At 44.0% G+C, this 17,960-nt stretch overlaps 1 protein-coding gene and 1 long non-coding RNA gene across 5 annotated transcripts in view; one reads left to right on the top strand and one right to left on the bottom strand.

Moving 5' to 3' along the window:
* Nucleotides 1-3,640: 3,640 nt before the first annotated feature.
* On the bottom strand, nt 3,641-9,267 carry LOC309356378. 3 transcript variants are annotated; one of them, XR_014162739.1, is made up of 4 exons: nt 9,184-9,267; nt 5,712-7,325; nt 4,697-5,171; nt 3,641-4,273 (listed from the first exon to the last, which is right to left on the bottom strand). It is a non-coding gene; the product is annotated as an uncharacterized lncRNA (long non-coding RNA). The 3 variants fall into 3 exon arrangements; XR_014162738.1 differs by having other exon boundaries at nt 3,641-5,171; XR_014162740.1 differs by lacking the exon at nt 9,184-9,267 and adding an exon at nt 8,394-8,953 and having other exon boundaries at nt 3,641-5,171.
* Nucleotides 9,124-17,960, top strand: part of USP3 (ubiquitin specific peptidase 3) — a 44,178-nt gene continuing 35,341 nt past the window's right edge. For both annotated transcript variants that reach the window (XM_081887719.1, XM_081887717.1), the window contains exon 1: nt 9,124-9,259. In XM_081887719.1, coding sequence (XP_081743845.1) covers nt 9,169-9,259 — 91 coding nt within the window. In that variant the 5' untranslated portion in view covers nt 9,124-9,168. The remainder of the gene's footprint in view (nt 9,260-17,960) is intronic.

The raw sequence follows: 17,960 nt of genomic DNA, 5'->3' as shown, positions 1-17,960 counted from the left end.
AAAGAATATACTTTACAGAGCTGCTCTCCGAGTGGTTTATACTCTGCAAGACTCTGCAAAACGCTGCTGCGCAACGACTGCATTATTGAGACAGTGAATCCGGTGCTCTCAGCTCCAAGCTGTGAGTCCACAGCACTGTGACCAGTTCCTGTGGGAAAGGAGGACTCTGGCAGTGCTACCCAGCTCGCCTAGCCCAGTCGGGGCTGTAGTGCATGAGTCCAGTTGGTACACTGGCTCAAGGGTGATGCTGACAAATGGGGTGTATACAAGGGCATCCCTATTTGCATCTATGAAGCGCTGGAGGAGAGATGCAGGTTTAGGATATATTGGTTTTGGCACAGGTGTTCTGTGAAAATTGAGCTAAGACAGATTCTTTTTTAGAACGTGTCTTGACTTGGAGAACTGAGTGGTTTCAACTTCATTGGAGGAATGTCAGCTAGCATTTGATTCATGTAATGTGGATATAGTCCAGCTGCTCCCATAATCAATTGGGCTGTTGTCACATGGATATCCAAAGCACAATGTGGTTTCTGATCTGTTGTGCTGTCATGGAATAGTGCCTGGTCTTGTGGCAAAGGTATTGTGGCCCAGCAAGTGTTTACTGATGACTACAGCAAAGCTGAAGAGTCTGGTTTGCAGGGTTAACCACAGGGAAGCACCTCCATTAGTGTTCTCTTTATTCTGATCTCCAGCTAGCCCCCTTTCCTCACCCCACAGATCTTTCTGCACCCCATCATGCTAGTGACAAATAACACTCTCTTCTCTTTGCAGCCTCTCTTCATTTTTCTCTCCACCCCCCATCTCACAAGTCTCTGCATGGCTGAGCTTTAGGAGAAATGTCCTAATGGCAAGAGTTGTCCAACGCTAAGTTGCCTGACTGCCTTGGGAGGTGGAGGTAATTACTTCATTTGAGGTAATTAAAGGGAAGCTAGGCCAGAGATGCTGTAGTTGCCTTTCTGCATTGCAGACCATTCACAGAGGAAGGGGCTTGGACTAAATGTCCCTTCCAATGTCCCAAATGACCAAATGCCCCATTTGTATGATTCTGTGTTTCCACCTTGAAAGTGCTGCCAACTTTACCAGGCACCCCTGGATCCAGAGAGAGAGGAGCAGCAATGCAGACACAGGCAGGCAGGCATTTTCCCACCCCACTCCCACATTACGTGGGCTTAAGCAGCCCTTAGATGTTCCCACAAAGATGTGAGAAAGGACTGCAGATTCAAGGGGTCCTCAGAATGGTGCCACCCCCCCAAAAAAAACCCCCACACGGTAGGATGAATGCAAGCTGAGCTGGCTCATGTTCAAAAGAGGCACCATTACTGGAAACACCCGGGAACTTGGTGGGGAAGGCTGTGAATGGTGGCATGGCTGGGTTGGACCAGTGAGGCCCTTCCAAACCCCTGGATGCCTCAGCCAGGGCCTGATTGAGGATTTGAGGATGGGGTTGTAACTGGCCTGCTTTAGCACCAGCAGTGTCAAATGTTTCAAACACAATACAGGGAAGAGCTGACTGATGAGTTGGCTAAACAAAGAATTGAACCAACACAGTCCATGCTGGCAGCCCCTGTGGTTTACAAGGAACACATGGCTACAAAAATAGCACCGTCTGTAAGAGTATTTTGGCAACAGTTTTGTTTAGGATAGAGGAAAAGTGACTGAGTTTGTATATAGGTGCAACTCAGCCAGCTAAATGGCTGGTGTGTGGTTTTTAAAGGGAATGCAACATTCTTCTGTCTGTCTTGAATATTTTAGGTGCTCTTTACAGCATGTTGTACGCTGAAAGAAAATTATATGAAAATGATGTACCGGTGGTATCTGACTCCTACTAAGTTATCCAAAATGTATAGAACAAGCACCAATATTTGTTAGAAGTGCAAAGAAAGGGAGGGTAGCTTTTATCATATGTGGTGGTCATGTAAGATAACAAAGTCTTTTGGGGAATTGATATATAATGAATTGAAAAAAATGTTTAAAATAACATTTGTTGAAAAACAAGAAGCATTTCTATTAGGAATTAAAGGTTCAGATATCCCCAAAGACCAGAAAAGATTATTTATGTATGTGACAACAGTTGCAAGGATGCTACTAGCCCAAAGATGGAAAGAAGAAACAGTACCGACCAAGGAAGAATGGCAAGTTAAATTGCTGGAATATGCTGAAATGGCAAAACTGACTGGGAGACTCAGGAATCAAGAAGATAATGTCTTTAAGAAAGAATGGGAAAAATTAATAACTTACTTAGGAGACCATTGAATGAATGAAACTTTATTTGCATCAGCCATAGGCCATAGCAACAAAAGAACATTGCAATATACACAGAACAGAAATAAAAAGGCGATTATATAAAACACAGATTATATAAAACACAAATAGTGGATTTCTGATTGCCCCAGCTAAAAACCCTGCAAACTTTGCTGTTACCTGCTCATCTTGATCTGCCAAGAGAAAGGACACTGTGGCAGTGGTTGGGTGACCCGGAATGGACAATAAAAGATGGGTGATAATCTCATTCCTCAAGTCTTTATAAAGAGTGCAAGTCAGAAGGGCACGCGCCACCGATTTGGTGCTGCCATCTCCACAGAGACATAAGCGTTTTTCGTGTGGAATCTGTTGGAATCATCCCTCAAGTACAGCCAAGGGCAATACATTCAACCTTGCCAGAGTAAAAACACATCTATATTTTGGAATTGCTAGGTTATGCAGATAGGGCGCCAGAGAATCAAAATGGGAAGATGGATTTATGGGATGCCTTTCTCTGGTGTCATTACAGATAAGGAGTGAGCTGTACATAGCAAACAAGCAAAGGGGAAATGGCTGCTGAGCTGCACCCACCATTGTGAGGCCTGAGGTGATGATGATGCCTCTCCAGCTGCTGTTATTGGCTGTGGACATCCTGTGATGTCACAAAAGCACATGGAAGCTCAGTGGCTATACAAAAGCAGCCCAAGGGGAAAGCCCAAGGCAAAAGCTTGAGGACATGGTGGACAACAGCTGTGTTATTCAGTACTTGGTGGTCTCCTTCCGCATGGAGGTGAAGTGGCAAATGGAAGGAGGCCATCATCCATCAATAAGATGCTGTGGAGCAACGAGAAGGTAAGTGTAGCTGCTGAGCAGGACCGTGGCTTGAAAGCAGCAGATATCCATGGTTGGAAGCTGGCGATGGACCTGGCAGAAGCTGTGATTAGCATGTGGAAACCCGGGATGTCGCAGGGCTGAAGGAGGCTGAAGTTTGTGCATGTAAGCTGGTTGAAATTCGCCTTCAGAAGGCCATTGACAAAAGCTGTGTGGATATTTGTGTGTTGACGCTGGGGTAAGTATGAATGGAGAGATTGGACATAGGTCACCCACCAAACATGGTATGCCTGGGAATTGCATGTTCAGATAGCGGTGTAGGCTGCCCTCCAGGCTCTGGGCGAATGAACCACTGGATATTCATGGGTGGAAGCCAGAAGAGGTTGGCAGGCTGGCAGGTGGAGGTGGCTGAATGATAACTGTTGAATGAGGGCCATTCCCCTCACCGTATCGTTTGCCTTTCATGGATGTTACAAGCCGAGGAGGCTTTCCCCGAAAGCAGCAATGAAGGGAACAGCAGAGCTTAAGCAAGCCATCTTTTACTTCTAAATCAAGGTATTTCTAAATGCATTTAAGTAACGTCCATGACATTCCCCTTTCCAGTACCAGGATGGGTGGCCGTGCAGATGCATCCTTAAGCAGTTGCCAAGGGCTACAAGCTTCCTGTGATGTCACAAATGGACAGGGTGGCTGAGAGGGAGGAGGAAGTTACTAGTGGGAGGTGGCTGGGAGAAGTGAGAAACCCCAGTAGAAGGTTCAGGGGCAGTTGGGGTAGGTAGGCAGGGCCAGCTGGATATGCATAAGTTGAATATGGGCTGACTCCCTTCTGACTACTTGCGTTGCCAACATTTTGTTCTCTCAGGGCTCCTGTACCTGTCTTGCCTAGATCGCAAGTAATTTTGAGAGAATCAAAGCAACATAAAACAATGCAGGCATTTAGGAAATTACACATCTAAAAGCTCAGCAAAATTCCGAAGCGAGAAAGGAAACTCTCAGATCTTTGCTTAAATCTTCTAAAAACAATTTCATAGCTGCTTTCTCAAATGCAGCTCCAATAACCAGTATGGGTTGACATTTATTCGTGCAAAATGCTCTGCACAACTGCCAGCAAATTAATATATTTTACATAATTACTAATAAAGATATATATGCAGAAACAGCTGTGTGCAACTTGGTAAGAGCCCCAGCCCTTTAATGGTTCCTGCATTTCTGCAGAGCGCCAAAAAGTGTGCTGGAGACCATTGTGAACAAATAAAAATGTTAGCTGGACTTGTAAAGAAATGAAAAATAAGGATAATTTAGAGCGATGAAAACTGTGGAGAACGTAATGATATGTAGTTTTAGGAAAATTATGTTAAGGACCCTTGCAGGGGATGGGGGAAAGTCATGGGATTCAGAGAATCTCATATATGGATATGGTAAAAGTTTTTTCTTTTTATTATTTTGAATTTGTTCTTGTAAAAAACCAATATTTTTTAAAAAGAATATTTTGGGTGCCCTTAAAAATGCCAGAGTCAGAAACTGACCCAGAGTCGGAAACTGACTGCTTGATGATGACCTGGACCTCCTCTTGGCCCAAGACCTGGGAGAGCAGGCAGGGCCCCCTGTTGCTAGCCTTGAAGACCCTATGAATTTGGGGGCGGGGCTCCTTAGGGCCGCCTCCAGAGGATCCAATCTAATTGTCAACAGATTCCCAGCACATTTAGATGGAGAGGCTGGGCCACACCCCCCCCCAGCCCTCAAGAATGCAAATGGAGAAAGGTCCAAGCTCAGGCTGCAAGTCAATGACAAAATCCATGCCTGAAAGCCCAGTTGCTATGTTGCTCCAGAATAAAGGGCTGCTCATGAGTAAGGGTTCTTCTCAGGAGGAAGGATTCTCTGCCGCTAAGGTTGAGGATAGGCGGTCCCTCCTTTGAGCCACCTGGTTGCTGGAAAGGTAAGACCTCTGGCTCCTGAGCATAGCCAGGACAAGGACACCCACTTGTCATCATCAGATTCGGAATGAATTGTATCAACAACAGTTTCTAGGCAGTCCCTGCAAGTGCACACTCTCAGGAGAAAATGCTGGAAACTACGAGAAGCTTCCAGAAGAGTGTTACCTGTGATGCAATTTGTGAGTTCACAAAACACAGCCTATCTCTCAGTTGGTTGCCAGAAGTGTCACTAAAATGTGCCATATCATCACCCAAGTGACCTCAGTGAGCATTTCAATTTCAAGCATTCTGATTATTTCTACTTTTAGTTAAGTATTTTTATTTATTAACTTGATGGGGGAGCACCCATGTTCTGGTTCCCTAACTGTTAAACCTAGCTCTTTTGACTTACACTTAGATTTGATTTCCTCAGTTGTTTAGTCCTATGCTGTCTTCTCTCTTCCTTTATTAATACGATATCTTTTTCATTTACCTTCCCAGTTACTTAGAATACTACGTAAAACAGGCATAGGCAAATTCGGCCCTCCAGATGTTTTGGGACTACAATTCCCATCATCCCTGACCACTGGTCCTGTTAGCTAGGGATGATGGGAGTTGTGGTCCCAAAACATCTGGAGGGCCGAGTTTGCCTATGCCTGGTGTAAAAGCTGATGATCAGAACAGAATATCTGAAAGTGTATTCCAAAACCAGAAATTGCAACTTACCAAACTGTTTTCAATGACTTTAGACCATCTCGTTTTTCACGGATTACCACTGAAAGATGCAGAAATAACAGCAATGCACAAAGAATTAGTTTGTTGTTAAGTGAAGGCATTCAGTGTCTAAAAAAAGTATGAGTTCTGGAGCATGTGCCTGGCGCCCCCTGGTGCTCAGCAGTGGAAATAGTATGGGAGAAAATGTATTTTCTTTGGAGACCAATGCCCACAGCTACCATGCTTGAAAGGCTTCAAAATTAAGCTGCTGGAACCGAAGGTCCTTTCCTCAGTGTTATTTCAGGTCACTTCCTCCGCTGTGATTGTATTGGTTCTAAATATACATCACTTTCCCACAAAAAACTACCCAAGGCAGTTTACTCGGGGGTGGGGGTGGGAGAAAACACTTGCTTTGCATGCAAAAGGTCACAGCTACTCCAGGTAGGTCAGCATAATTGGGTGAGTGGGAAATCCCTGTAATGGAAGGAGAGGCAAGTAGAAACCTCTTAAGCCTTATTTATTTATTTATTTTTACACAAAAGTGCCTTGCGCAGTAGGCCAGTTACACTAAAAAGACTGTCCAGTAATGCTGGACCCCTACAGTGCCCTCTGACAAAGATGGATTTCTGGACCCTAAGCAAATATTTAACCAGGGACCCTGAGATAGCATCTAGTATACTTAACTTTCTCCAGGGCAAAACAAAACTTAATCAACATTGCTCTCCGCTTATAAACAACCAGCTCTCTGGATCTGAGCAACCTGCATTTCTTTGGCATCCCCTTCTGTAGCATGAACCAAGTGACTTATGTTCATGGGAGATTTTACATTAATCCTGCAAGTCTGCAACAATATATGCAAGATCCCAAAGCCAAACTTTATGTAGTTTACTAAGAATGAAGAAGAAAGGAAGATGACACCCTCCTGGTCAGCTTCTACACTGAAGCTCCAAAGTCTGACCCCATGTGAGAGATTTATATAATTTGAACCCTTAGCTGGCTGGTCTAATATCTAAATTCCTCCCACCTGTTAAGCTAGTCCAAAACACAGGGGCCAGCATACTTAATTAACTCTGCAATTGCACTACTACTGGCAGGCACTCAGCCTCTAGCCGGGCCATGTGGATCTTCCCAAACCCTGCTGCTACTTATTATTAGAGCACAAACAGTACATCAAAACAATAAAGCAAACCAAAAACCGTTGACAGTCCCAAAGAGATTGTACCAATAAGCAATGAGGTGGTTGGCATTCATTTGTCCCAAGAGACAATGAAGCGTGCCTCCAGGGGTGAAGCCAAACCACTGTGTTATCAACACTGAAGTGACCTCCCTGGGGCTCAAGCCTGGGCAGTGCGTAGGAAGGTCCTGGGCTGTCCAGACATCAGTCTCACTGATGTGATCCAAAGGAAAGCAGAACAATACATTTGGCAGCAGCCTGTCTGCAATAGTTGTTGGACGGAGGCATACAAGAGGCCAACCAACTGTTTTGGTGACTCCACTCCATGTAGTGTTTACTCCCCAGCCTTTTTTTCTCCCCTGAAAATATCCCAAAAGGCACCAGAGGTTTCAGATCAGATTTTCCTTCTCCTAGACTGGCAACTTTCCCAGGTTGATGAGTCTCATTTCTCCCTAACCAATGACGAAGAATTGTATAAACCAATTGACCTATCTCCTCTAAATACAAAATTTTCCCGGCATAGGTTTCCCTTACAATTGATTACTTCAAGACTTGATTACTGCAATGAGCTCTATGTGGGGCTTCCCTTGTGCTTGATCTGTAAGCTGCAGTATGTGCAGAATCACTTCAAAAGAAAACTTTTATAAAGTAATTTTTAGATGGTACTTGACCCCCACTATGCATAGTGGTTAGAGTGCTGGATTAGGACCTGGGAGGCCAAAACACAGATCCCTATTCACCCATGAAGCCCACTTGGTGACTTTGGCAGACACTCACTCTCGGCTTAACCTGCCTCACAGTTTTGTTGAGAGGGTGAAGTGTGTACGCTAGGTTGACTTCTTTGGAGAAAAGGAGGGATGTGGGAAAATGATTGCTTGTACATAAGAGCATGAGCAAAGTTCTTATTGTTGCAAGGTGATTTCATAGCAGGAGGCCCGCTTGGAGCATGATCAACGCGTGAACAGCTCATGCTGTCCCAAATGATTGGCCCACGTAACATAGCCTGATTGTCTGCATTGTCTAGTGCGATGGTCCTTATCTGCTGGCTTAGAAAAAGTTGCATTCCTTGTATTTTGTATCTTTCGGACTTTACACAATAAAGGCTGTGCTGCAGCAGCTCTGAGGCAGCCATAATTCTTCAACCCATCTCTGTGTGAGACTGATTCTTACTGATGGCGAGCTGGTTCTCGTCAGAGGGATATAAATGTAGTAATAAATAAAATCATAAAGTCATATTTGTCAAGGTTCAAATGATGTGTGTTGTGAAGAAATGCAAGTGGGTGTCAGGCACACCTCACTGGGGACATCATCAGCAACAAAAATGTTTGTTTTTGTGCCTTATGCTCAACCCCTTTCATTGATTTGTTTTAGCTGCTAAGTTATTCAGCTGCTGTTTTCTACTTTTGGTAACTTTAATTACTAACTGGATTTTACTGCATTTTAAAATGTGATTGTTTTAAGTTGTTTTGTTGTGCATGTGTTTGCGTGTGGGAAATGTGTTGATAATCATTTTCAGCTACCATTATAAGGCGACCACTAGCAGCAATTGCGGAAATTAATAATAGTTTAAAAAGGGAGAAGTCTGATGGCGATGCCTTCATCTCAGGATTAGCGCAAGGCGGCAGCGAGGACAACGCGCGTTTCCTGCTCCGTCCCCCTAGCGGCGGAAGGGGGAACAGCAGGAGCTACAGCGTCGCTGGGAAAGCCGAACTAGGCGGTGGGAAGACAAACCCGGAGCCTGGATTCCTGGGCGAAGCGAGTGGTGGGGAAGGAAGGGGCGGGGCTTGAGCGCCGTCAAACTCCCCGAGAGACAAAGCCAAGAGCCGCTCATTTCCGGTTCCCATTCGCGCCACATAAACAACACCAACAGGCCGAGCTGCTCTACCCGCCCCCCCCCGCTAAACTCTGCCTTTGGGGCCGAGGCCTCCTTTCGCCTCGCCTTCCCGTAACTACGATTCCGGAAGCTCCGTGAGGCGGCGGCGGCGGGAGCTCTCGAAGTTGGGGGGTTGGGGTGGTCCTCCGGGACTTCGCCGTGAGAAGCGGCAGGAGGAAAGGGCCGCCGCCGCCGCCTGTGAGGAAGACGGCGATGGCGGCCGGGCGGCTGGAGGGTTCCCGGGCGCTGAGGTGCCGGCCGGCGCAGGCGCAGTAGCGGCGCTGCCCCGCGCGCGCGAGAAAAGGCGGAGCGAGCGCTCCTCTCCGGGGCCCGGCCTGCCCCTCCCCCCCCGCTCAGTCCCGGCCTGCGCTTCGCCTCGCCCGCCTCACGTCGCGCCCCGGCCCTTCGCCGCCGCCGCCGCCATGGAGTGCCCTCACCTCGGCGCCAGCGTCTGCCTGGCGCCCGACTCGGCCAAGTTCCCTCAGGGCTCGCCCTCCTCGTGGTGCTGCAGCGGTGAGTGGGGGGCGGGGGGGGCTGACAGGCACCTTCATCTTCCTCGCTCCCTTCCCCCCCCCACCCCGCTCTCCTTTGTTCCAGGGACACGTCCAGGCCCTTCGCCCGCCCGGCTTGATTTAAACACCCGTCTCTCCAGCTCCCCCTCCCCCCCCCCACCGGCAACAAAAAGATCTCTGGGATTTTGCTCTTCCCGCGACCCCCTCCCTCAGGCGTCTCTTGAGTCCGCCCTCTTCCCCCCCCCCCACCTTATTCCGCTTCGCTGTTGCTTGAGGGGCCTTCGCTTTCTCTCCTAGCTGTGCCTCCTCTTGCCCCCCCCCGCCCCGCCCTTTCCTGCACCTTGCACGCCAGAGCAACAAAGGGGGGGGGCAGCAGCCTGAAGAGGCACCGCGTCTCCCTTGGTCTTGCTGGGGCTTTTCCCTGCCTTAAAGTTGTGGTAACCCTTGACAGGCTCTGCCTCGTGGCCGTTGCCTCACTTTCCCGGTTCCTGTTCCTCTTCTTATCCCCTCCCGGTGAGACTCCGCATTCCGATTCTGCACTCCTGATCCCATTAAACCATTTTCTCTGATCTCTCGATATTCTCCCACTGGCTGTCGTGTGCAAACAACAGGGCATCTCCTTTTCGTTATGCATGTACAGTACTAGGCTGCCTCCTTATATAACTTCCCACCCGAAATCCTGAGCTTGTTTCTCATTTCCTTTGTAGCCTTTTTCCTCTCTATGGTCCACTGATGCTAAGGCTGGGGGGGGGGCAAGGAAAGGATGCCTGCAAGAGGAGCAGGAAGTCTTCGATTTCAGACCCTTTCTCAGCAGGGGACCATCCTGGGCCTTTGCTGGAGATGTTGGAGGGATCACATTTTCTACTCTTTTTAGAAAGGTGGATCATTTGAAGAACTACCTCCCAAAGCTCAGGATATGTAGTTTTTGCATTCATCTATCCGTGAATGTTTTTGCAGGCCTCATTTTACTCCTTCCCATTTTGTGGGCTCAGGAATACTTGGCCTCTACAGTTCTGCCTAGCTTGTCTTACTTTCTTAGAGAGGGAAGTCTAGCAGATGTGATCCTGACCATGTGCTGGCAGGCAAGGCATTGTCCTGGAGAGAGGAGGTGGCCAAGAGGTTCGTTGTCTTCAAGTGGGAAAGAATGCAGAAATTTCTTTCTAGCTTCTTTGTTCCAGTGAGAGAGCAGTAGCGAGAAAAACAAAACCCACCAAAGAGGAGACTGAAGAGGCTGTGTTGCTGTTGCTAACTTTGCTGCCTGGTCTTCGACCGCAGTAAAGATTGGTTGGTTGGTTGCTGAAGAGGCTGTTTGTGTTTAATGTGCTCGAAGGTGCCTCTTGTATTTTTGAATTTAGGCCATGTCAGTGAACTGGGCCACAGTATGCTGGAAGGTGGATATAGTGCAATAAAACATATGGGGAGGGAAAGTTTCAACAGGAAATGCTGGGTAATTTGATTCCTCTGTGTGTACACATGGCCTCAGTCAATATTTACATAATTGAGATGTGTGTTGTGGTGCAAATGTAAGATTTTCCATGTTTGGCCTTTTGTTCATTTCATGGTGGTAATAAACATTGAGACACTTGCTTTACATTTTCAGTACGCTCATGGAAACCGAGTACTGTATGTTGTGTTCAGTTGTTTCACTTTGAGTTCTTTTCACCTTTCCAGTAGGAAGTAAATCAATAGTAGGGTGCTTTACAGTGTTTCAGCTGTGCTCTTGTAACTTCTCTTTTTCTCTAAAATGTCTGAGTTGTACTTGAAAAGCCTCTCTCTTGAATTTGCAAAACTCAGTCGGAGCTTTGCAGTTCAATGGGTTGTGGATTGCATCTTGTCACTAAAGTGAGGAAACGTTCTAATGTTTTCTGAGGTTTCCTTCTATGGAGGAAAAGCTACATGGCTGCTCTTAAGTGTGTTGTGTTTGAGAGAGGCTATTAGCTTGCTTGAAACTCCTGTGCAACTCCATCCTGGAGCTAAGGTGTGGTAGGTACTACTGCTGCCTTTGGCTAAACCAGTTATATTACTCTGTAAAACATGCAGTGTTAAAGCAGAATTTATTATACTATGTGATGTTACAGGAGAACTAAAGTGTAAATGAAAGCACTGAAAAAGAAAACAACTTTGAGAAATATGTTTACAAACTTAGTCATAAGGGGTGTATCTATTAGCTCAGGCAAGCAAATCTGTTAGGCAAGATCACTGGCATGAAGTTCCTCTTCCTCAAGGAAGGTCAGAAAGATAACATTACCAAAGGTGAAGGTAGTAAAAAGTGTCAGTGTCAGTATCTTGCAGATTATAAAAGTATACAGTGGTACCTTGGTTTAAGAACAGCTTAGTTTATGAACAACTTGGATTAAGAACGCTGCAAACCCAGAAGTAGGTGTCTTGGTTTGTGAACTCTGACTTGTAATAACAACATGTTTTGCTTCCTTTTGAGTGTGTTCCATTTGTAAATTGAATCCACCGTTGCTATTGGAAAGCACGCCTTGGTTTAAGAACAGACTTATGGAAGGGATTAAGTTTGTAAACCAAGGTACCACTGTACTGTGAGCTGTCTTTAGGGCCTGACAAGCTAGTTGTCTGCATGGAAGTGTTACTTGCCCCTTGCAAATGGCTTCCTGTAAGTCTGACGTTTGTATAAATATCCTGACAATGATTTGGGGGAATTTGCTGCAAAATTGAATTAGTTTGGAAGATGTTACAATTGCACCCTAAAGAGTACAGTTGAAGTTGCTGTTTTGCTGAGACAGGGCCAGATACATCTTTGTCTATTGTAAATGTAAATTAACATAAGTGCACTTACACAAATGCAGGAATGTTTTACAGGATGCCAGAGTTTTTTCATACGCTTTGTTTGATAAAGCTCCCCTCTCATTACCACCTTCCCCTCCCTGCAGTCTCAGCCCTCCCATGGTTTCTTCCAGTCCATAAAACATCAATCATGCTTGTAACACTCTAGAAAGGCCAGGAGCTTATGATGTACTGTATTGCAATGTGAATTTCCAATAGACTCCTCTCTCTCTCTCTCTCTCTCTCTCTCTCTCTCTCTCTCTCTCTCTCTGTCTCTCTGTCTCTCTGTCTCTCTGTCTCTCTGTGTGTATGCATATGTATATATGGCTGTTACACTCCTTTGGGAATACCCTGTTGAACAGAGTTCAGCAGAGGAGGACAGGAGTTATTTTTATTTGTATAATATACTATAGACATATAAAGGGAACAAGTGTGGGAACTTTCCCCCTGTCTTTTTGTGTTTTGTATTAGAATTATACAAGATGACAAATAATATATTTTGGGCTGGTTTGTAAACATTTCTAGTGAAAACAATTTTTCTGCCTATATTGGATGTCATTAATTGGGCATTCTCTGTCTCTGCTACTGCTGTTCTTATAGTGAGACAGTAATTTTAACCTCTGCTGTTCTTAATTCTTATTTTTTGCTGTTTCTTTATGGTTGTATTTTACTGCTTTTTAAAGCATTCATTATAATTGCTCTAGTGCGGTTTTTAGATTGTAATGAATTTGTGATTTTATCTTGTTTTAATTCTACTTCATATGACATATAGAGAACTATAATTGAATTGGGAATCTAAATATAGTCAATAAAGTTAATGAGCACAGTTGTGACTTCATTCCTTGGCACTGTTTGGTGATGCTGTACTTATTCCTCATTTTTGTGGTGTTTAGAATAAAGCTTTTGTTTAACCAGAGGCCTCCAAATTATGTCCACTGATGAGACACGCCATGGGATCCACCTTCTGGCCAGTGTTAGAAACTGAGATATGAAAGCTAGAAGCTAAATGGCACCTTAAACCTACATTATATGTGCAACAATGAATGTCTAGGTGCGCTTTTTAATAACAAGGATACAAAGCTGAAAATGAATGAACTGCAGCTAAAATATTGTGTTCATTTTTCACAAGGTCCAGTCCTCATCTGAAGACTGCAAAAAACCAAAAACAAAGCCATGCTTCCCCTGCTAGCCCCCCTGATATTCTTAAGAGGGTCTCTTCTCCAGTCTTCAGAGAGCGGCTGGAAGTGGGGAGGCAGAAAAAGGTCCTCCCTTCTCTCCACTCTGCAGACAAGCCATGGATTCTCCCTACACCCTCTTTCCCTCATATAAATATATCTCTTTGGCACTACAGTGGTACCTCGGGTTACATACCTTTCAGGTTACAGACTCCGCTAACCCAGAAATGGTACCTTGGGTTAAGAACTTTGCTTCAGGATGAGTACAGAAATCGTGCTCCAGCAGCAGGAGGCCCCATTAGCTAAAGTGGTGCTTCAGGTTAAGAAGAGTTTCAGGTTAAGAACGGACCTCCGGAACGAATTAAGTACTTAACCTGAGGTACCACTGTACAGTTAACACATATTAAAGGCCTATACAGCTGATGGTAGAGACACCCACCTTGAGTGTCCTACAATGATCCCACTCCAAAATTTGTTTTAAGCATCACTGTGAGAGTCTGAAGTAGATAACACTTTAACATGTGCTACTTAAACCATCATAACTAACTGGCTAGTATATTTAAAATTAAAAGCACGTCATACATTAAAAGTGCGTTAAACAAGGCTGCTAAAACCTAAACAAAACATTGAGTTCAAAAGAAAAGTTTTCAGGTCCTCTATCCATGCATATTTTACTTGAGAGGAAGCCCCATTGAACTCAATTGGGATTTACTTCTGAGTAACAGGTAGATCCAGATCAGGATTGAAAACCCTTCCCCCCATAATGGTGCCCAAATTGCTTCTTTTGTTTCTTATACATTGCATTTTATTGTATTACAGTTTGAATTCCTTAACATTGTAAAGTACAGTGCATTAGAGTTGGTAAACAGAGAAAAATATTTAAATGGTCCACCAAGATGCTCAGCAGTTTTCAAGTGCACTGTGGATGGGAAGTTGGAAAACCACCGATCATTCTCCCTAGTTCTCCTTCCATCTCCCACATGTGTGAAATTCCACCCAAGATTTAATTTCTCCTGTGCAATTAATTCTGTAGACAAGCCCATTCCTCCAGCAGTTTCAGTGAAGGCTGATGGGTGGGGGGAGAGTTTCGTAGCTCTCTTGAGGAAAGAGCCAGACAAGGCAGTGAGAGCTTTGCTCCCTGCCCGTTTTCAGTGGTTGAGACAAGATGGGAATGAGATGGATGGAGGGAGGAAAAAGGCAGCTGTACTCCTAGCCAATCCAAGGCTTCTGAGAGGGAAACGCTGCCTTTCTGTAAGGCCAGCTGAGATGTGGAACCTATCAACTTACCTGAGCTGCAGCAATCTCTTGGAAGTCTAGCGGAAAGGAATTTCTCCTCCCAAACCCTCAGCAGTGGCAGTTTTAATATGAAATATTAGGTGCTTCCAGAGTTCAGAAACTGCTCGCATTTATGAAATTCCCTGTTGTAAAATGTGTCTAGAACAATGGGAGTTTCGAATACTGCACCCAGTGAGAGGTAAGGTGGGTGATTGTGCTATTGGCCCACCTCATGGCTTAAGTGAAAATTTGCACCTGAGTCCCCCCCCACCCAAATTCTAGTCTGAAACTCTCCACTAAGCACTCACTTTTGCCACTTAGGACTTGCTTGTGTTCCCTATTGGAGAGACTTGCAGTTATAGCAGGTAGCCAATGAGAGAAGCTTTGTAATGCTGCTTGATTTGACTAGGACTGCTGCCAGTGTTTAAAACGCCCATTGTTCTAGGTGGATTTTGCTACAGTGGTGCCTCGCAAGACGAAATTAATTCGTTCCACGAATTTTTTCGTCTAGCGAATTTTTTGTCTTGCGAAGCACGAAATCCCATAGGAATGCATTGAAAATCAATTAATGCGTTCCTATGGTCAAAAAAAGTCCAAACAAAGCCAAATTTGGTACAACAAGAGTTTATTAAGTGCTCTTCAGAGCATTTCAAAATTCAAACCCAGAATTTTTTTTTAAAAACAGCAGAGTGGCCCAATGGTCACAGAAAATCATAAAAATGCAGGGGGGGGAAACACAAGCTTCCAGATTCTTGCAAACCCCTCCCCAACTGTTCCCCCAGCCACCCAGCACACAGAAATTCAAATCCAGATTTTTTTTAAAAAAACAGCAGAATGGCCCAATGGTCACAGAAAATCATAAAAATGCAGAAAAAACCCACAAGCTTCCACATTCTTGCAAACCCCTCCCCAACTGTTCCCCCAGCCACCCAGCACACAGAAATTCAAATCCAGATTTTTTTGTAAAAAAACAGCAGAGTGGCCCAATGGTCACAGAAAATCATAAAAATGCAGAAAAAAACACACAAGCTTCCAGATTCTTGCAAACCCCTCTCCAACACCAAGTCCTTGAATTCCAAACACCCCAACCCAAAATCCACCCCCCCCAAAAAAAAGTTTTAAAAGCTTAACTTACTAAATGGCTGCAAAAGAAGTTTTGGAAAAGCTTCAAAAATCACCAAAGTCTTTAAAAACCTCAAAAAAGGCTACTATGTACACTGCGTTCTATGAGTTGCTCCTCAAAGTCAAGTCGCAACTGTATTAATGGTGTTAAGAAAAAGGAAACAAACTTGCAAGACGTTTTCGTCTTGCGAAGCAAGCCCATAGGGAAATTCGTCTTGCGAAGCAGCTGAAAAAAACGGAAAACCCTTTCGTCTAGCGAGTTTTTCGTCTTGCGAGGCATTCGTCTTGCGGGGCACCACTGTACAGGGAATTTCATCAGTGTGAGCTGTTTCTGAGCTCTGGGCACAGTACTGCGCCTAAAATTTCAGATTAAAACTGCAGAGTGGAAGGAAAGGAGGACCCTTTTCTGCCTCCCTACTTCCAGCTATTCTCTGAAGACTGGAGAAGAGACCCTCTTAAGAATATTAGAGGGGTGGGCAGGGGAAGGAATAGATCATTTGAAAAATGAACATAATATTTTAGTTGCAGTTTATTCGTTTTCAACTTTGTATTCTTGTTATTTAAAAAGTGTGCCTAGACATTCCGTTGTTGCGCCCATAACCTAGGTTTAAGGTGCTATTTAGCTCCTAGCTTTCATATATCAGTTTATAACACTGACTGCTGCAGGGCTCAGCAGCAAGCATCCTTCATGAGTAGCCATTCTAACATATGGTAACCATAACAAAATAAAATGATAGTGGCATTTTTGGAATATAGGCATTTCACTGAGAGTATTTGCTGGATCAGTTTACAGGCAGGACAACTCAGCTCTAATCTCTTGACTAATAGCAATGTCTTCAATTATTATACTGAATATTTATTATGCTTTTTCAATTATGTTTTTAAAATGGGAATATTTATTGTGTTACCAGCTTGACCCACATGGCTTAAGGTTTTTGGCATAACTGGACGTTGCCTGGGAGACTTACTCTCATCATTCTAGACTAGAGTAAGAGTGATTCATTCTGGGGCAGCTGCTGAAGAGGGGTTCTTTGTATGCCTTGTTTGTATCGACTCAGTGTATAGATCATAGGGCTGGAAATATATGTTAGATGCCAGGTTGCTATAGCGATTGAAATTTGGTTCTATTGCAGTGCTTAGCAAACTATTCTGTCAGCTTGTTAAAATCTTTGCACATGTACCCAGTCTTGGTTATAAATAATACCAGAGGATGATATGTACAGGACTTGTCAGTGCAAGTGGTCATAATTCCTCTGTCACAGCAACTGTCATTTGAAATAAATCACTCTTATTTTTATCTGTTTAACAAAATTTATATACTGCTTGATTATAAATAGAACCTCTAAGTCATTTACATAAACTAAAACAAACAATGAAAGCAAACTTAAAGTTAAAACATAATTAAAACCAACTGTTAAACTAAAAGCAGATTTAAAAACATGTCAATTTCTACATGTCAGAATATTTTAATACCTTATTTCATCTTGGCTACGCAGAAAAGTAGCTCAGTGATACTGTGGAAAGCTCTGATACAGTTTAGGCACAGTTTATCATGTTACAGCCAAACCATGGTTTGGTATCCCTACTTAGGTGCTCCTCTCACATGCTCAGATTTCCTCTGATTTGAGTAGCTTTCTCTTTGCTGTGATAGCTGAATTGGGAAAACTAGGTTTTCTATAAATGGCAGCTTGCCTCCAAACAAGAACTAGAAAGTAGTTTGAAGTTGAATTTGAAGTTATTCTTTCATGCACTCTGGTCATTAGCATAAAATTGCGGTTGAAGCTTTCCTGTAACGAGCGTGCAGTATGAAAAGGCAGAACAAGCCACAGCTAAATGTCAGACCTATACCTTTGCTTCCCTCGTAGCTGGCCCAATTTTATTAGCAGGTTTTTTTCTTATGATGCTTGGCATGCATTCTTTATTGTTTATTTTAAATGTAGCATGTGATTTTTATTGTATTGAGTTGTAAGTAATTCTTTTCAAAAATGAGACCCTTAAAGTAATTCAGTGATACTGGAAAATGATCATCCAGCCATAGGTGTGTGCAGGTAAGGATTGCTGCATCAGTGAAATGCTGCTTGATCCTCTTTGTGTTTTGATTTGGCATTCACGCTGCTTTTTAAAACAATTTATTTATTAAATTTTTGAATATACATTTTCCACCTTTAAATATACAACAACACATCCAACGACTTCCCATTTTTTCTTTGTTTTTCCTTGTACTTCGAAAAGTAACTGCATATTCTATTTCTTCCATCTAGTTTCCCCCTTTCCATTATATCTTAATCTACATTATACTGTTGAATTTACAATAATCCTGCTAGTATTTTCACTTGCTTA

The sequence above is a fragment of the Podarcis melisellensis genome (genome assembly GCF_964234715.1).
Source record: "Podarcis melisellensis genome assembly, chromosome: 14".
Classification (NCBI taxonomy): domain Eukaryota; kingdom Metazoa; phylum Chordata; class Lepidosauria; order Squamata; family Lacertidae; genus Podarcis; species Podarcis melisellensis.
This window is presented reverse-complemented; position numbering and strand designations above follow the sequence as displayed.